Source organism: Phalacrocorax aristotelis, chromosome 3 (assembly GCF_949628215.1).
Source record: "Phalacrocorax aristotelis chromosome 3, bGulAri2.1, whole genome shotgun sequence".
In the NCBI taxonomy this organism is placed as follows: domain Eukaryota; kingdom Metazoa; phylum Chordata; class Aves; order Suliformes; family Phalacrocoracidae; genus Phalacrocorax; species Phalacrocorax aristotelis.
This window is the reverse complement of record NC_134278.1, coordinates 78,842,301-78,858,883: the sequence shown is the minus strand read 5'-3', so window position 1 is coordinate 78,858,883 and position 16,583 is coordinate 78,842,301. Positions and strand designations below refer to the sequence as shown.

The following is a 16,583-nucleotide window of genomic DNA, read 5'->3' as shown; positions in this document are numbered from 1 at the left end:
TCCAGGTCTCGGGCCGGCAGGCAGCCTGTGCACAGCCACCTGCATCCGGCAGCTGTGTCTGCTAGCACAGAAACAGGCCAGCTGGCCACAGTGCCAGGGAACATCAGCACATCTAATTCACCGTTACCTAGAGGGTCTAAGGGGCTGGAGAATATTCAGTGCTCCATGCCTGTCAGATGCAGGAGCAGGGACTATGTTGCTGGAAGCACTCAGCATCTCACCAGCGGGGACCCTTTGAAGGAGGCTTCCTTTAATTCCTACTGAAGCCAATAGGAAGATATTCCAGTGGTGTTTGGATCCAGCTGAAGCAACAGACCTCTTCTTTTCTTCTTTAATACGTAAAAAGACATTTGCAGTGCTGAACCCTGTGGACTCAGTTTTGCTGTACTTCAGTTGAGCCAAGGATTCACCAAAATCCACCCAAAACCAAAACAAAAAACCTACAATGAATATTAATGAAGACTTACAAGTCTCTCTCCTGAAAGAACTTCCAGAAGTTTGATGAGCATCCTTCCATCGCGAAGGTCAGTGTACAGATCTGTGATTCTGCATGATACGCGTGCCAAGTGAGAATTAACCCACTTTGTGAAAGTCTTCTTCTGAACTGCCTCACGTTCATCTGTTAGGAAAACAACACAATGTTACTCAAAATAAATCGCAGTTCGTGTACCTAGATGAAAATAGGATGTTCAAACATGTCTAATATTAAATTAAAGGTAGGGCTTGTCTTCTTAGCAGAATCATTGAAGAAATGGGGATTTTTCACTGAAAAATCCACCTTTCTTCCTATTTTTATAATATTTTCTACAGTCAGTGGGAATTTTACTGAGTTACTCTCTACAGAATAAATTTGAACTATAGATTGCAGACCTACTTGCTGCTCAGTAAGCAGCTTTCTCAAGGTGTGAAGGGTCTGTTGTAGAGCTACAATATAAAAGCCACTTTGGACTCATCACTCTCCAGTAATTTGATCAAGAGTTATCCTCCACCACTGGAAGAATGGGCCAACTTCTGCTCTCAAATACACACATAAATCCACAACAGATCCCCTGAAATATCAGAAGTCACTTTGGTTTACGATAGGTACAAAAGAGAGCAGAGACCAAAGCTTCCCATTTACTTTTTTCTCTTCTCATTACAATATTTATTTGCAGATTCAATGTTTGTAACTGTATTTACACAATGTCAAGATGAACTTTTCTGTAACTGCGTGTTTGAAGTAGACTTAGATTTATTTAAAGCCATAGAAAAATAGGTTCTTTCCACCTTCCCTTCCCAGAGTCTTTCATAACTGTTTATACATGAAAACAGAGGTTATGAGAGCTCTCTGAATGCACAGGCTCACCACAGTCCACATTAATTCAGAAACTCCTAAACAGCTATCTGCCAAGCCGAGAACTATCAGACAGAAAATATTATACATCTTTGTGGTTAGATTCTTTTGCCAAGGGCTTTGGATGAAGCCCTTCCTTGTTAGCAAAAAGTCATTTCAATGGGCTGGGAACTACTACGGATGAAATTTGTCAAAACACAGGTGTTCAAACTTGGACTCCCAAGTCCATAATTAGAAATACAAATGAAAGTGGTCTGCTTTTCCAAGCAGCTGAGCATCTAAGCTTCCCATCAGACTCTTCAGAGTTGTTGGCATGTTCAGAAACAGGACACGAAGACTGGTAAAACCTAAACCCAAAGGTAACATGTCCAGCCCTGAAAACTCAGGGTACCTTGTTTGAAACGCTGAAAACGTTAATGATTGTGCAGATCAACGCAGAGTTTAAACCTGATTACCCAGGTTGCTGTCCTTCGAAAGGAAGGACGTGCTCCCTTCCTGGGCAGCACAGCGTGGCGGGGGCACAATTCCAGCATGTTCATAACCAGTTACATCCTCCATACCCACAGGACCTTGGGGACAGCAGCAAAAACCTGTTCTTGGTGACAAGGAGTGATAGAGAAGCTGAGGCTGAAGAGGACAGAAAGTTGGGAAACAATAAGGGAAAAAAATCTATAGTAAGAAAATAAAGCATATAGTAGAATGGTGGTAAGGAGGAGGAATCTGACAAGGAGTGGGAGAGCACAGCAGCACTTCAGTGGCGGTTTGCCCAATTACATAAACTCCACCCCAAGATTTCAGTTCCTCCCATGTATTTCTGAGTTTAATCTTGCCACTCATGTGGTAGGATGCAACCAAAGCTAATGCACTGAAACTGTCCCAGTTGTAACAGCTTTTACCTATCTATAAGATGTGAAATTAAAAAACAGGGCTTGGAAAGATGTATAAGGTGGGTTTTGTGGTAAAACGTCAATATGCTTTTAATGAATTGACAGTTTGCGTTACTCTTGTTTGTCCTCACTCTGTATGAAGCAGAGGATTGCTAAGATATAGGAAGTGAACAGGAAATCAGCAATAACCGTGGCTTGCTTTCCAGTGCACCAAGACGAGCCAACTGCAGTTTCTCAAAAGCAGCAGCCGGGGCCCCCCCGGCCGCCAAAACCTCTGCCCCCGGCCCTGCACCACCACCGCAAACACCACACGATGCATGTGCCCTTTACTGCCAGGACATCACCATGCACAGCGGAGCCCCGTGCTGCTGATATCATTAATAAGCACTGTGCGAACAGGAGAACGGCCAGCTCATTAGCACAAACATGGTTGCAGCAAGGCCATACTGGAAAAATAAATATTGCTGTTGTAGTCAAAAGCTTCAGCATCTGCTAACCATGTTGTGGTGTAACAACATAGCTTGTTCAATCTTGGATCAAAGAAGAAAAGACCCAATGCATCTGACTAGTGGAAATAGTTGTCTATCCAAGTAATGTTTTAAATATAGCATCTACGAACCTTAAATATATATTTTATGAACTGTTTATAGCAAGTTCCTGGGAATGCTGGATCTGCATATCTGCTTGTCCAGTAATCCATACTTTTAGTTGAAGTATTTTTTCAAATGAGTCACAGAAGAAAAACCTTGCAATAGTTGGTGCTTTTTAAGAAAATTCCAATAGAAAATACCACATCTCCCTTCACCAGCTTGAACAAGCCCCAAAACAGCTCAGCAAGTTTTTTTATTTAATCACCATAGTCTCTATACAGGAGCACAACATTCAGAGATCCCTGTTGTTACATTCATCCAAAGAGAAATATGGATGTACAGGATCCTAAAAATAAAGCTGGATACAGAAAATATTATGTAAAGCAAAAGAGCTATCAAATGTCATCATGAATCCATCCATTAAAAAAAAATCTTTGGTCAAAAGTTACGGGGTTAACAATCCTCCCAATTTGGGATTACGGTAAAAGTAATGGGTGGGAAAAGAACATCCATGTGGTTTTAATAAAAGAAGATGAGGGGTCAGAGCCTAATTTTGAACAGATTAAAAACATGACACGGGAAATACAGTGACATTCCAAGTCAGGTTGTGAAAACGTTGGTGTCGTCGTATAAATTGATACTAGCTTAGGATCGTCTGTTGTTGAAAGCAAGTCATAGCAAGTCAACAGATCAGCCAGCTCCAGGCAGCCCTTTCAGGTGGGAGAAGACAGGTCCCTCCTGCGGACAGCGCCGACGTGGTCAAGGGGTCAGTCTCCCAGAAAGTCTTCCCCACCCCAGCTCTACTGGTGGCCCTAAAAGAGGACGTGGAATTGTGTTCTTCAGGCAGTGGGGATTCAGGGGAAAAAACCTGAGAAAGTTCCGGTGACTCTTATTCTTCTGTGTTTCCTCAGCATCCTTAAGCGCATGGAATTATCAGTGAAGGAGGGTGCAGGAACAGCCTACAGGCTCTCCCCATCTAGCTGGAGGCCCTCTGTGCTTTGGTAGCTGATGCTTGGTGCTGTTATGTGTGTTTTCTTTAGTACAGTTCAAACACAGTTGCTGCCTCTCCCTTTCTGCCTTCCCGTTTCCTCTGTCTCTCTCTCTGTGGTCCTTGATTTCCTGTTTACAGTGAGAGGTTGAAGGGCTCCGTGAGTTTTTGAGTCCTCACCTCCACACCCGTCCTGTGCTCGCTCTCACGTGATCCCCACCCATCCTCTGCACCACCATCCTCCTCCCCACTTGCCCTGCCAGATAAAAATAGGGTGAAAATCTCTACTGAGACCACAGCTGTGATGGTTTCAGCACTAACTCCACATGCTGAGCGTACTGTTGGCTCTTCACATGTGTCTGGGCAACTTCATTGCTGTAGCCTTTAACAGCTTTTAGTTTTCTTTCCATCTCTCCTCCCATCCTCTGATTCACAGCAAGAACAGCCAAAAGCAGTGAGAACCCTGGGTGCAGCCTCCAGCCCTGTGGGAAAACCCTGCGGCACTGCACAAGGGCCAGGCCCCCACCTGCTCACTGCCAGCTTTTGGGGACAACTGGCAACTTATCTCAGAAAAATGTCACCAGACAGACACAGCAGCTCTTTCAGTCTCTAATGGGCCGGTCACCCAGGAAGGCCACTCTTTATCGTGCACTTGTCACAGGCGGAGCACAGCTCTCCAATTCCCCATTGACACTATTAGCGATAGAAACGCCAGAAGGGAGAAGGCGCAGCCATTCTTACCCCTGCATCATTTAACTCCTGTCACACTCCCACAATGTGGGAAAGCAAAACAAGCCCATTTGGAAAGTTGCGTGGCTGGGGCTGGTCATGTTAAAACCTCTCCTGGTTATTTCTACATGGTGTTTCATAATGACTGCAGGTTTTTGCAACGCTTTTACCAACCCTTTCAAACTGATAAACTGTATTTTTCTGCTCTGGGGCTTCACGTTGAAACATGCAGAGAATTAAAACCAATCAATTTTGGTTATAAGTTTCAGAGAAAGAAACATACATACAGAAAAGCGGTACTTACAGCTCTGACAGTTCGACTAAGCACACAGCTATCACTCTTACCATGCGGTGCTGCATAAAATGCTACATGCTAAGGGCCAGGTGCATCCATGAGTGATGACACCAGGGATTTAACATCAGCGAAGGGCCCTGAAGTGCTATTTCTGAATCTCATGTGATCGTTTTGACAAATGTCCTTCATACTTTTAAAAACACATTTTTAGATTTTGAAGATTTAATTAAAACTAGAGGATATGGGTGGAGCTCCAAGTGTCCTACAGCTTGTGAAAACATTTGTTTCCCAAGGGTAAAGAGAAATGCGCAACATGCAAAACATGCACAGCAGGAAAACGGAAGCTGCTCTAACAGCACTATTGATAACAGAGAATCCAACTTATCTTGAAGCAACACTGGGAAGGAAATTTCCTTTATGCGGAACCCCCCTCCCGACAATACTACTACCAGACAGCAGCTTGCAAACCCCAGCTCTGTGATAGTAATAAATCAAGGACTGACTTTGTTTAGAAGTTTAGTAAATAAACTGGAGTTTGTATACTGAAATTGGCATAAACCAGAGCTGGATGGGATCACAAGCAGGCATCTAGCCCCTTCTCTGTTTGAGAAGAGTAATTTCTTCCTCTACTAATTGCATGAGAAAAAAAAAAAAACCAACAAAATGTAGTTAACTTCGTGAAAGGCCAGAGCTGGGAGTGTCAGTCGCTGAATCCCCAGTGCGGGACAGCAGGACAGGGGTTGCATACGCCATCCTCCCCCTGTCACACACTCAACTCCGCTGTGTGAACTCAATAGGGCTGTGCCAGAATAATGGGGAATTTGTCTTAAATAACTGCCGTGGAAAATGCACGGCTGCAGGAGTCATCTGAGAGAAACATGGGCCCCCCGTGACCCATTTGCTACTCCCACATGCCAGAAAGCGTTATCAGCCCCAGCCCCTTTGCATGACCGCAGTGCTAACTGCTCCTGTGGCAAAGGTTACCTGTGCGGCTGCTTGTTTTCTAAAAACGGCTTGAAGACAATCTGCGCCCTTCCATACCGGTCAAACCACATTTTCAACAAACTGACCTTGAATCCATTTCAAACTGAACAGCAAGTATGTTTGGCACACACTGCTGCCAGGCCAGCACAGGTAAGATGACTTTGAGCGTGCAACAGCTACTGCCAGCCCCTTGACTGCAAAGGCCTCCGCGCCCGACCAGATAAACAGCAAAGGAGGTGCTCTCAGAGGAGCTGAAACCCTACTGAAGAAAACAGAAATTAGAGCACAAAAGGGAAGCTGAAAGGTGTCTAGGATTGCTGCAGGGCACTCAGTATGAGCACAGCCGCCTCGGGACAGCCCAGCCTTCAGAGGCACTGAAATCCTCCCTGCCAAGCTCTATATATTACAAATATTTGTGGATCCCTCCAATACCTCAAGCAAGGCGAACTAAGGATGAGCTTTAATCCCCAACTCCAAAAGCCGTCTCCTGCAGGTTTACATCTTTTTTGATTTCCGTGCTGAAAGTAATTTTTCTGGCTTAAAAGTTTTACTTTTTCACTATAGCAACAAACGCAGCCAGTGTGCACCCTACACGAAGCATCGCTAAGCATGCTGGCTCAGAGATCAGCTGAGCGCTGCTCCAAGCAGACCCCTTCTGCTGGTATCCAGTATCCACAGCTCCCCAGAATGCCCAGATCATAATGTAGGTTAACCATGCTCAGAGAAAACAGACCTTCCTTTCACAGGACAACATTCCCATTACTGAAAGTGTTCAGGGTGCAGGATATCACTCTGTGTTTTCTCGTAGATGTGAGGATATGGAGTTAAATAGCCAGTAATATTCACAGTTTCATAAATTCCAGCTGTGCTTGAAAGCTTTTAAATTGAGAAAGATGCCCAAGAGAATGTCAGATCAGCTGCTGGGACTAGAATGTTGTGATCAGACAAGATTTTATCAGGAAACAACACGAATGCGTGTACTGCAACAATCTACACCATTTGTTATAGTAACAGAAGACCAATACTGAAAACAAAATAATTCTAATAGAGGTCTAACCTCTGTTGTTTCAGACAGGCCTGAGCACAGGCTGGTACAAAATAACTCCACTGTACCTGGCCCTGAGGCCGGTATGCAGACCCCTCAGCAGATCTGACAGGACCAAGGAAGAGCTCCTTTGCTCTCCACCCCAGTAGCATCTTGAGAAAAGAACAACGCTGGTGGCTCCTGGTCCTTAAATCTCCTGTCCAAACCAAGGGCTGCATACTCAGAGAAGCACCAGGGACTACCAGCAGCCCTGGCCTGCGATCTGCGCCGGGGAGGGAGGCCGAGGTCGGGTTTTGGGCGCTCCTGACAGCCCAGCAGGACTCCACCCTGCCGGTGGGGTTGTGTGGCAACACGAATCAGTCAACTGATGCAACACTAAATATAACCCAGAGGGGAAAAACGCACTGCTGTCTATCTGTACCGGATCAGCTGAGGAAAGAAACATCTGCCTGGATAAACACTCATGAAATGATGGTCTTTTCACATGGTCCCAGTATGCACTGTATTAGTACGTGTGGCAATAAGAAGCCCAGAGAGAACAATGCATAAGCATGCACAGTCAGGCAGAGAGTCTAAATTAAAATACATTGGAATCGATCAACAGGGAAGAAAATGATAGAAGTTAGGAGATGGACTATTAGGTGTCTGTGCAGAAAAGGAAATAAAACTAGTTTCTCTTAACGTTCGAGTGTCCCGCCACTGAATGCCCTTCTGTAGAAGGGCAATAAGACTGAACAGCGGATGCTGCTTTTCTCTAGCTGCAGGTAATGGGTCACGACTGAAAATAGGAGTTGAAGAAAATGGGGAAAAAACTAGTTCAACGTAGAAGACAGAACTCCATAACACACACGTGCAGAGGCAAGCAACAACCCAGAATGAAACCTGCCGGAAGTCAAACTCACACACATCATCTACAGAGACCACGATACACATGGGTCCGATGCTTAGAAACAACAGGTGAACTTTAAAAAAATAAAGGCATCTCCTTCATTTTTAGTTCAATCTTGCAGACAGTTTAACACAGAGGAATGACTGCAGCTGAGGGTTTTGATGCAAGTAGGATGTATTTGTTATGGTTATTTTATGGCACAAAGTAATCCGTGGTGTGAGTTCCCCATCAAAAATGGTGAGATTATGCCAAACCTTTTACATGCTCAGACATGACTTAGACAAGAACTTGAATGCAAATGTGAAAGATGACAAAGCAACGAGGTGATTTTGTTCATGCTGTGTTTAGCTGGTGATTTTCATTAGGAGCAAAATCCTTGCTGCTTTCCCGACTCTGCTACACAGAGACTATTGTTCAGAAGTCAGGGGTGTGTTCAGCAATCCATTCTCTTTTACTAGGAAGCTCCAGCCAGCTTCTAAATCCTATTAAATATCTACCCTTCTCTACTAAACATTACAGCATGTGACTACTTTCACTGCTGAAAATGCTCTGAAAAGAAAAAAGGGAAAGCTACATAATGAAGCATGTGGAAAAAACAATTCTGCTGCTTTCTCTCTTTGATGTCACTAAACCTCACTCACACAATAAAATGATGCACAGAACAATGTCCCGTAGCCAGCCAAGCGCTACAGGGTGTGGAAGGGCAGGTCCCTTCACTGCCTTTATTTTTACGCAGAGTTTACGGCTTTTTGGTGTCAGCAATACAAAAATAAGCCTCCTGAAAGCCACTTTCAGACTCATGTAGAAGAATGATCATGTTCATCTGCAAAAAGTTGTTGTGAAGTCTCCCACAGCACATAAATGAAACAAAAAAAGTCATCTGGGTTTAACAGATTAAACTGGTGGAAGAACTCTGCCTATTTTATTTTTTTTTTTTAATTCAGAAGACAAAGAGGGCATATTTCAGCAGATTTAGAGAGAATATGTGCTCTGCTCTCCCTCCGTTGGTGCAAGCTATGGGAACTGCTTGTTTAACTTCAGGAAAACTGGAACACAAAAATGTGTTAAGTATCTCCCACATCACGACCAGCTCCCTGCCATGGAAAACACCATGCCACACACAGCCTGTTTCATAAACATTAACCATTCAGGTTTGGTTTTTTCTGGTACTCTAGGATACCAGCTGACTTCTTGTTTTTCTGTATAAAATGCGAAGCAGCGACAGGAATGCAACCATTCTGGTAGATTATCAAAATGGTTTAACACTTTTAAGTGCTGCTCTTGGAAACACCTACACCCGTCGTCAGCTTTAAACACCATCATCTGCCCTGGTTTCAATATAATCACTCACATTACTGAAGTTCCTTATGAGAAAAACGTTCAAGAGGATGAAGGCCTGATCTCCCAAATGTGTTTGGAGAAAGATGTTACAAAACTGTTTTTACAGCAAAATAGAAAAAGTGGAGTTGAATAAAGGAATAACCTTACAGCCTAATGAGCGTGCAATACAGAGTTCAAACAGACCTCCTTTCAAAAACGGCATGAAAAATACCTCAGTGTTGTCAGCACTGAACATAAAGGACAGAAATGCCTTACGGCTGATTTGACTTTAGTGGTTTACACTTGTTGCCACTTTTTCCCTTTGCGTAAGAGACAAATCACTTCATTAAAAAGAGCCTGGAAAAAGCATCGGCCTGTCCCAGGACACTGACTGTGAAATTCCCACAGAAGAACAATGAAAACCTGAGGTCACCGCACTATTTCAAGTACACACAATCTTATGGGGTCTTTGCAATTTCCTTTAAAAAACATTATGAGCATAATGCAGGGAAGTGCCAGGAGTTTTGGGAGGGGGCAGTGCTGTTGTTTTCCAGGCTTGCCCAAACCACTGTCCGATTAGCTGTGTTCGCAAGGGTGAGCGCAAGGCTTGGCACAGGCAGAGAACATGCCAGGTACTGCACTATGTACGGTCCATCTTATTTCTTCCCGTGTTCAGCAAACCCAGCAGAATGAAAAAGTGATTCCTGTTGTTCTCTTTCCCTTTCAGCACTCTTCCCTCTTCTCTGCAGCTGCAGGTAATGCAACAGTTCTCACCCAAGACTACTGGCAATTTCTACAATCCAACTATGTGACCAGACTGGGATCCTCCTTATCTAGGTATTTGGAAATACGAAATTGTAACTGTTAACAGCGATGAGTCAGCAAGGGATGGGCAGCAGCACTCAGCAGTAACCGTGAAGACAGAAAAATGGATTCTGAAATCGATCTCTTAGAGAGCAAACCCAGGCACTGCAGACAGAAGCTTACAGTGGCATAGCACCACCCTGGAGGAAGGAGACCTGGTGGTCTCCTGGTGGTTGCAAGCCTGGATGTAGCCAAGTAAGGGCAATTCTGATGGGTTATCAAGAAGAAAGCTGTCACTGTCAGGGTGTTCAGACACCACAGATTCCCCCCCTGGCTGCAGGATCTCCAACCTTAGGGATATTCAAATCGCAACAGGACAAATCCCTAAGCAACCTGATCTAACTCTGAAGTTGACCCAGCTTTGAGCAGGTGTGCTGGACCAAATAAACTCCCCATCTAAACTATTCTGTGATTCTATGAATTTTAGCAAGCTTAAACAAGAATAGGCTGGAAGACTGAACTGCTAGTATTCCCATGGAATCCCATTGAGGGATTTCAGAGAGCTGTGGGACTTTTTCTTTCATCTGAGGCACAAGTTGAGACATCACATGGAGAGAAAAGTCGAAGCTGTGGTATGTTTTGACCATGCTTCTTTAAAAACTCATTGCAATCAGAATGAAGAATAGAAGAAATGCTAAACCTTTCTTGGCTTCATGTTTAAATCTAATTTCACTTTAATGACAGAAAAGCATGAATAGAAAATAAGTCTATGATGAATGCATTTAATCCTTTCAAAATATTAGATCTCAGTGCAAAGAGATATTATTATAATTAATTGCTGTTAAATTATAATTTTCATTATCACAGAAATATTTTAAGTGGAAGAACATGTATTTAAACAACCACTGCACTGATCAGGGATTAAAAATAGCTGAGTTCATAGCCTTTCTGAACAATGTATTTAGTTCATCCAGTTTCCATGGTCACACAATAATTTACTGTTGTTAGCTGCATGCTGTACTGCAGAGTCAGGTGCACTATGCTGCACTGACAGGTTGCTGAATAAAAGCAGTAACACCACAGGTAAGCCAGGCCATGCCTCAGCAAGCCTGAGCTCTAAGCTAAATCTAAAAGTTGAAAGCTGAATCAGTAACAGCAATAAAAATATTGTAGATTACAATAAATGTTACTTGTATAACTGAAGGAACCATGGTATTTATAACATGCAGTTATTTCTGAGAAGGGAGTTTTAAAAATGAATTAATTTTAATGAGATTTGAAACAAACTGCTAATAAGAAGCATTAGAGGAAAAATCCCTAATCTTCTCTGGCTCTAATCTGCAAAACCATCACGCAGGGCTCCAGCTGAAGTCCTGAAGTTGTTGTCTTTTGAGACTGGCAGAACGGATGCCTTCACCTGTTAGCTGCTTAAGAAAAGCTGCAGAAAACTGAACCACAATGTAAACTTTAATACACACACACCCCTATCAGTCACTCTGTATATTGAAGTACTTTTTTACAAAATCCATGTGGTAATTAAAAAAAAATCATAACAACAACTTTATTTCCATGTTGTACCTGCTTTCTTGGGACTTCTGAGGTACTAACAAGTTGCACATACATTCTAATTCCTCCCCTCAAAATTTTCCTGCTGGTCTGTTTGATTCCAATCCAAAGTTCATTTACTGATCTGCTTTTGTGGGACAGTGTGCCATGTTTGAGCAAAACCATTTTAGCCTTTGGAGTTATGCAAGGGGGGGGGGGGGAAGATACCTCTCCAGCACAGCATTTCCCATCCATGTAATAACTTTCAAAGCAGTACCAGAAAAAAAGCCCTTTGAAACTCTTGAAGATCTGAGATTTAAAAGGTGACGTAAATTTGAAGGAATTAGGTGGTTAAAATTATACTTTGAACTCCTTAAATATGTATCTTCATCCAGAAACATCACCTGTTTTTCTAGTCTTAAAAGTGGACTTGTCAGTTGTACGGATTGTGTAATGCACTGACTATGCAAACTGAAAAGCTCTCCATGGGTACAAAGGTGCGGCTTCTGCTGAAGTTATCCATGAGAGCTCCCAATAATTTACCTTCACCCACTTTCGTTCATTTTTAAGGACACTGAGAAAATTAAGTGCCAAACATCATCAGCTCAGCATAATCAATGTAAGAAGCATCCAAACGCTCCTCAAAGTAATTTCACTGATGCCTCCTTGATCACATTGCACATGGACTCTGCATTCTGGGCTTTCCCCTCCCTCAAAATCTGAAACAGTGATGATTGTTTTTTAAAAAACAAAACAAAAAAACAGACTATGAAATACGGCAATTAATAAAGGAAACAGCACAAGAACTTCTGAAAGTTGTCTGATTAATGCTCCCAATTGCCTGTTAATGTAATATTAACGTCATTAAAAATAATTCCGGTATTGGTTAAGCACAGAATTATTGTACATTTGCCTTACATACGTGAACAGGCTCTTTGAACTAACACTATTTGCATGCTTAAACCCACCTTGCACACCTTCACAGCCCAATCACACAGATACACATGTGTACGCAGGCATGAAAATGCATTTATGACATCTTACGCAGATCGTGCATGCCTTCTTTGTGTGTCCCCAAAACCTGAGACATGACAAACTCAGTGATTTTCAGGTCTTAACTTATGAGCACATTTCAGCCTAACTCAAACACACAAGATGTTTATGCCTAAGTAAATCTCTGTGAATACACTTCTGAATATGAAGTCCACAGTGACCTGCAGCTGGGAATGTCTTTAAACCTGGCAACAGGAGCTACACCAGAAGGGAGAGCTGACTTGTGTAGCACAGAAAACAGAAGGTGTTCGGGCATTAGATAGTTCAAAAATGTACACTTGAAAACTGCTAGGAACTGGTTGGGATCGGCCATGCTCGCAGAGGCTGGAGGAGAGCTAAAGGACAGCCCCACACGCAGCCCACTGCAACAGGTACTGCGGAGATCACAGTACCTTGCCCAGTCATTTCAGTCATCGAGGAAAAATGGGCTGAAAAAGTCCCTTTTCAGCTGCTCTTTTGGTTTGCATTGCTACAAGCGGCAGGTGCTGGTGCCAGCCCTGCCATACCCAGCCTAGAGAGAGAGCAGGTCTTCTGGAGCCACGGCAGAACTATGTTCCATCCCTATGGAGGACACCGCTGCCAGGACGTGCTGCACAGCTAAAAATTTTACATATTAGGAGTCCTTAAGTGTTGTCTGTTCTCCAGGACAACTTACAGCTGCTTTTATTCAGGAAAAAAAGAAAAAAAACAGATCTGCAGTGAGGAACCGGCTGGAACACGGCTGGCCCCAGGCACAGAGGAGACATAAGCATCTTTCAAGTGGCACAGATCATCACTACGACCAATGTGCTGGCAAATACCGGTGCAATTTGCCTGTAAAAATGCTACAGCAAATAAGGATTTACATCATGGCGATTTTATAATATACCCTATCAGGCATCATTATGAAGATATTTTGGGGGAGAGACAGAGAGGGAAGGGCTTAATAATATGTGAGCAGCAGCAGATTTAAGGACAAAATGTGCCATAACTTCCACATCTCGCTGTGAACTCCTTCTTTAAGGACTTGGGCAATAGCTATGAACAGCCACATCCAGATGCAACCAGCACATAATCTGCTATTAGAAGCTGATGGATTATCAGTGCATCTGTGGAAGCAACCGTGGCCAGACATCACCTAGGGAACAGCCAGGAAATTGCCAACAGACATTGCCAATTTTCTAAATCAACTTCCTCGAGTGAGAAACGAAACAGACTTTCCTGTTACCAGTTGAGGCCACGAGGATGAAACGCAACTCATATCCCACAGGGTGACGAAGCCTGTGATGACGCAAAGAGGGAACAGGGTGCAACTCACCCCTTAGAAAACAAATACAGCTCCCACAGTCATAGCTAAAATAGTTCCTGATACCCTTTACTTCTCCTTTGGGCTTCAGGTTAGAGCCTTGATCCAATTAGACTTCATCCACTTAAATGAAGAACTGACACGTACCCCGTGGCTTCTGTCAGCGCCTCCAGCCCCAGCGTGCAGGGCCACAGCACAGCCCCCTTGGCACAGCGGGCGAGAGCGGGCGCACCCACCTGCGCTGCGGGTGCAGATGCTGCCGTCCCAAGGAATTACTTTTCTTTAAACAACTTGAGACCCTTAGCATTAAAGGTAGGGTTAACCCCAATTATGGAACTCCCCAATGCACGGGAATAACAGAAAGGTCAGAAGTCCAGAAAACAACCAACATATGATGTTTCCAGACACCTCCCCTATTTATTCAGAGCCTTACTTAACTGCCATTCCATAATGGCTATTACTCATGTTAAATCGCAATCAAAGTACAGTCACATATGCAATTTCAGAGCAGCCTCTCATATTGCCAGACAACCTGGAAAAGCTGAAAAAAAGGGACACACACTGAAAAAATCAGGCCTTGCACTACCAGAGTAGGTCTAGTCTCCCTGAAAATAATTGTGGAAATATACTAAACTTGTTGCAGAATTAATTAGTACCCAAAGGAAACCATAGCTGACTACAGATGAGACAACCATGTTTTCACTTTCCTTTTTTCCTGGAACCAAATCATAATCAGATCATGTTTTTAAAAACTGGAAACACTGCCTGGACAAAGTAAAAACTGGACTCATGGGGTATTTGGAAGGGGAAAGGCTGAACCCAGCATATGGTATCAGTGTGGAGAAGCTGAAACCAAAGAGGAGCCGTTACTTGAGAAGAATGAAGGAGCAGGCCTGAATTTGAGAGACAAAATCCCACAAGCGAGTCCCTCAGCACAGTACCCTTAAACAGCTTCATTGCCTTTAATGGGGCTGCCTTGGTTTAGATTGTCTGAGAATCAGGCTCAGCATATTGGCTGATTTTTTGAAGTTTGCCAAGCCATTAAACTTACGTACCTTTATTAACCATAGGGGTTTTTTCAATGAAAAGTCTGGGTCGCCAGTATTTACTTTGTTCAGATAAACTCTTGAATCTCTTTGTAACAATGCTTTGTTTTGTTTCACCTTTGTGGGCATAAGGCCACCCCTTGCTTGTGATTAGAGTGCGGTGGCAATACAAATCATTTTTGTACCGTGCCACCACGCTTTCTTCACCATCTCTTTGGTACGTAATTCTCTGGCCATTCTATCTGAAAACCCAATTCTGATAGAACTAAATCAGACAACAAAACTTTAGAGAAACCATCCCCAAAACAATCCTCAGAAACATACACCTGGCCATTTTGACAATATCCAAGGCAGAGGTGTTTGCAGTTTCTGCAAGGGACAACAAATATGATTCCTGTGCAATGCCATTTGGGATAATACTTTTTCTGTTTGATAACATAGTAAGTACTCAAAACCTGCAAATGAGAAATCATATTTATGACCTCCTGCCCCCTCCAACAACCTTAACAGAGTTTTACTAAAATCAGCGCAGGAGTGGGCATTCTACCCATTACCTGTCAAACAGAAAACTGACCCTGTCCAGCGTGCGTTTGTCATGTACATATAACAGGGCCTGTGCTTTCAAGAGTTCCAGCTCCTATTTTTTATGAGCAAACCAAACTTGACTGAACAGGGAATTACCAGCATTTCCACTTATCTCGTGAAAAGGCCACTCGGTAATGCCAGATTTTTCACAAGACCTTTGAAAAGCCACAAACGTGGCCCCTAGACTATGCCACAGTCACTGCCTGCGTGTCTGCCTAACTGTACTGTTCCCCTCAAAAACTGAAGGGCCTTTTTCTTTAAGCTTCTTTCTAAGTGAAACAGTGGAGCATTCAGCACGGCTACGAGACTGGTTAATATTAGTTTGGCTACAGTAGTTCTCTTTCAACAAAGGAGGCTCTCAGCCTGGGACACCCTCGTTCTAGCAGCAAGTGTACAAGGTCTTTTGTGTTAATGTGGGCTCTCCCGGCCATCGTGACCTTAGACTCCACATCAAAAGTCACAAGCATGAGTGGGCACCATCCCTCTTGTCCTTTCTCCTCTGAAAGAAACGCAAGGATTCAGCTATATGCGTTCTTAGGAGCAGCAAGCAATTTTAGGCTTGCATGCCCTCCTTAATTACATCCAGGCTATCACAGAGAACAGCAGGGCCAGAATTTCTTTGTGTGCTAACTATGTTCAGTATGTAAATTAAATGACATGTTTAAAGCTGAGTTAAGAGTGAGGCCCTCCTCCCCAAACACCCCTGCTCCCATCACGGGGTGGGGAGCACCCATGTTATCCTCTGCTTCTGTTTGCCAGGCCACTGCCACTGTCTTCTTGTACTGAATTTCAGAGCTGCTGAATGCAGAGCGAGCTGTGAGCTCCTTACTTTCTCCACAAATGACCCTTAGCTCCGAAAGGCTTAATTTTGAGCTGGGAGGGGAGTTGTTTGTCTAATACCAATTAAATAACCTTCACCTCTGGAGTTGTTGCATCACTTGAACGATGGCCCTGGGGAAAGGACCATTACCTGCCAGCCCCAGATATAAGCTTCCAAATGGAATTCCAGATTTTATTTCTTGTGGGAAGAGGAAAGTAGATTCTAAACCACCTTATTTATTTTCTTCTATCTCCTTCACCTCAGCTTTTAAAGGTAACGGAGACTAATTCCCTGTATTTGGCTTACCAGTTTTCCCTAACCTGTCTATTCAATCAAGACAATTAATTTTCTCATAAGGAAAAAATGTGTCATTATCTTACCCTGC

General features: G+C 43.4%; 1 protein-coding gene across 4 annotated transcripts in view; it reads right to left on the bottom strand.

Moving 5' to 3' along the window:
• The window catches only part of SPTBN1 (spectrin beta, non-erythrocytic 1), a 137,737-nt gene that overhangs the window by 54,448 nt on the left and 66,706 nt on the right, over positions 1-16,583 (bottom strand). For all 4 annotated transcript variants that reach the window (XM_075088103.1, XM_075088102.1, XM_075088101.1 and 1 more), the window contains one exon: positions 468-619. In XM_075088103.1, the coding sequence (XP_074944204.1) occupies positions 468-619 (152 nt within the window). The remainder of the gene's footprint in view (positions 1-467; positions 620-16,583) is intronic.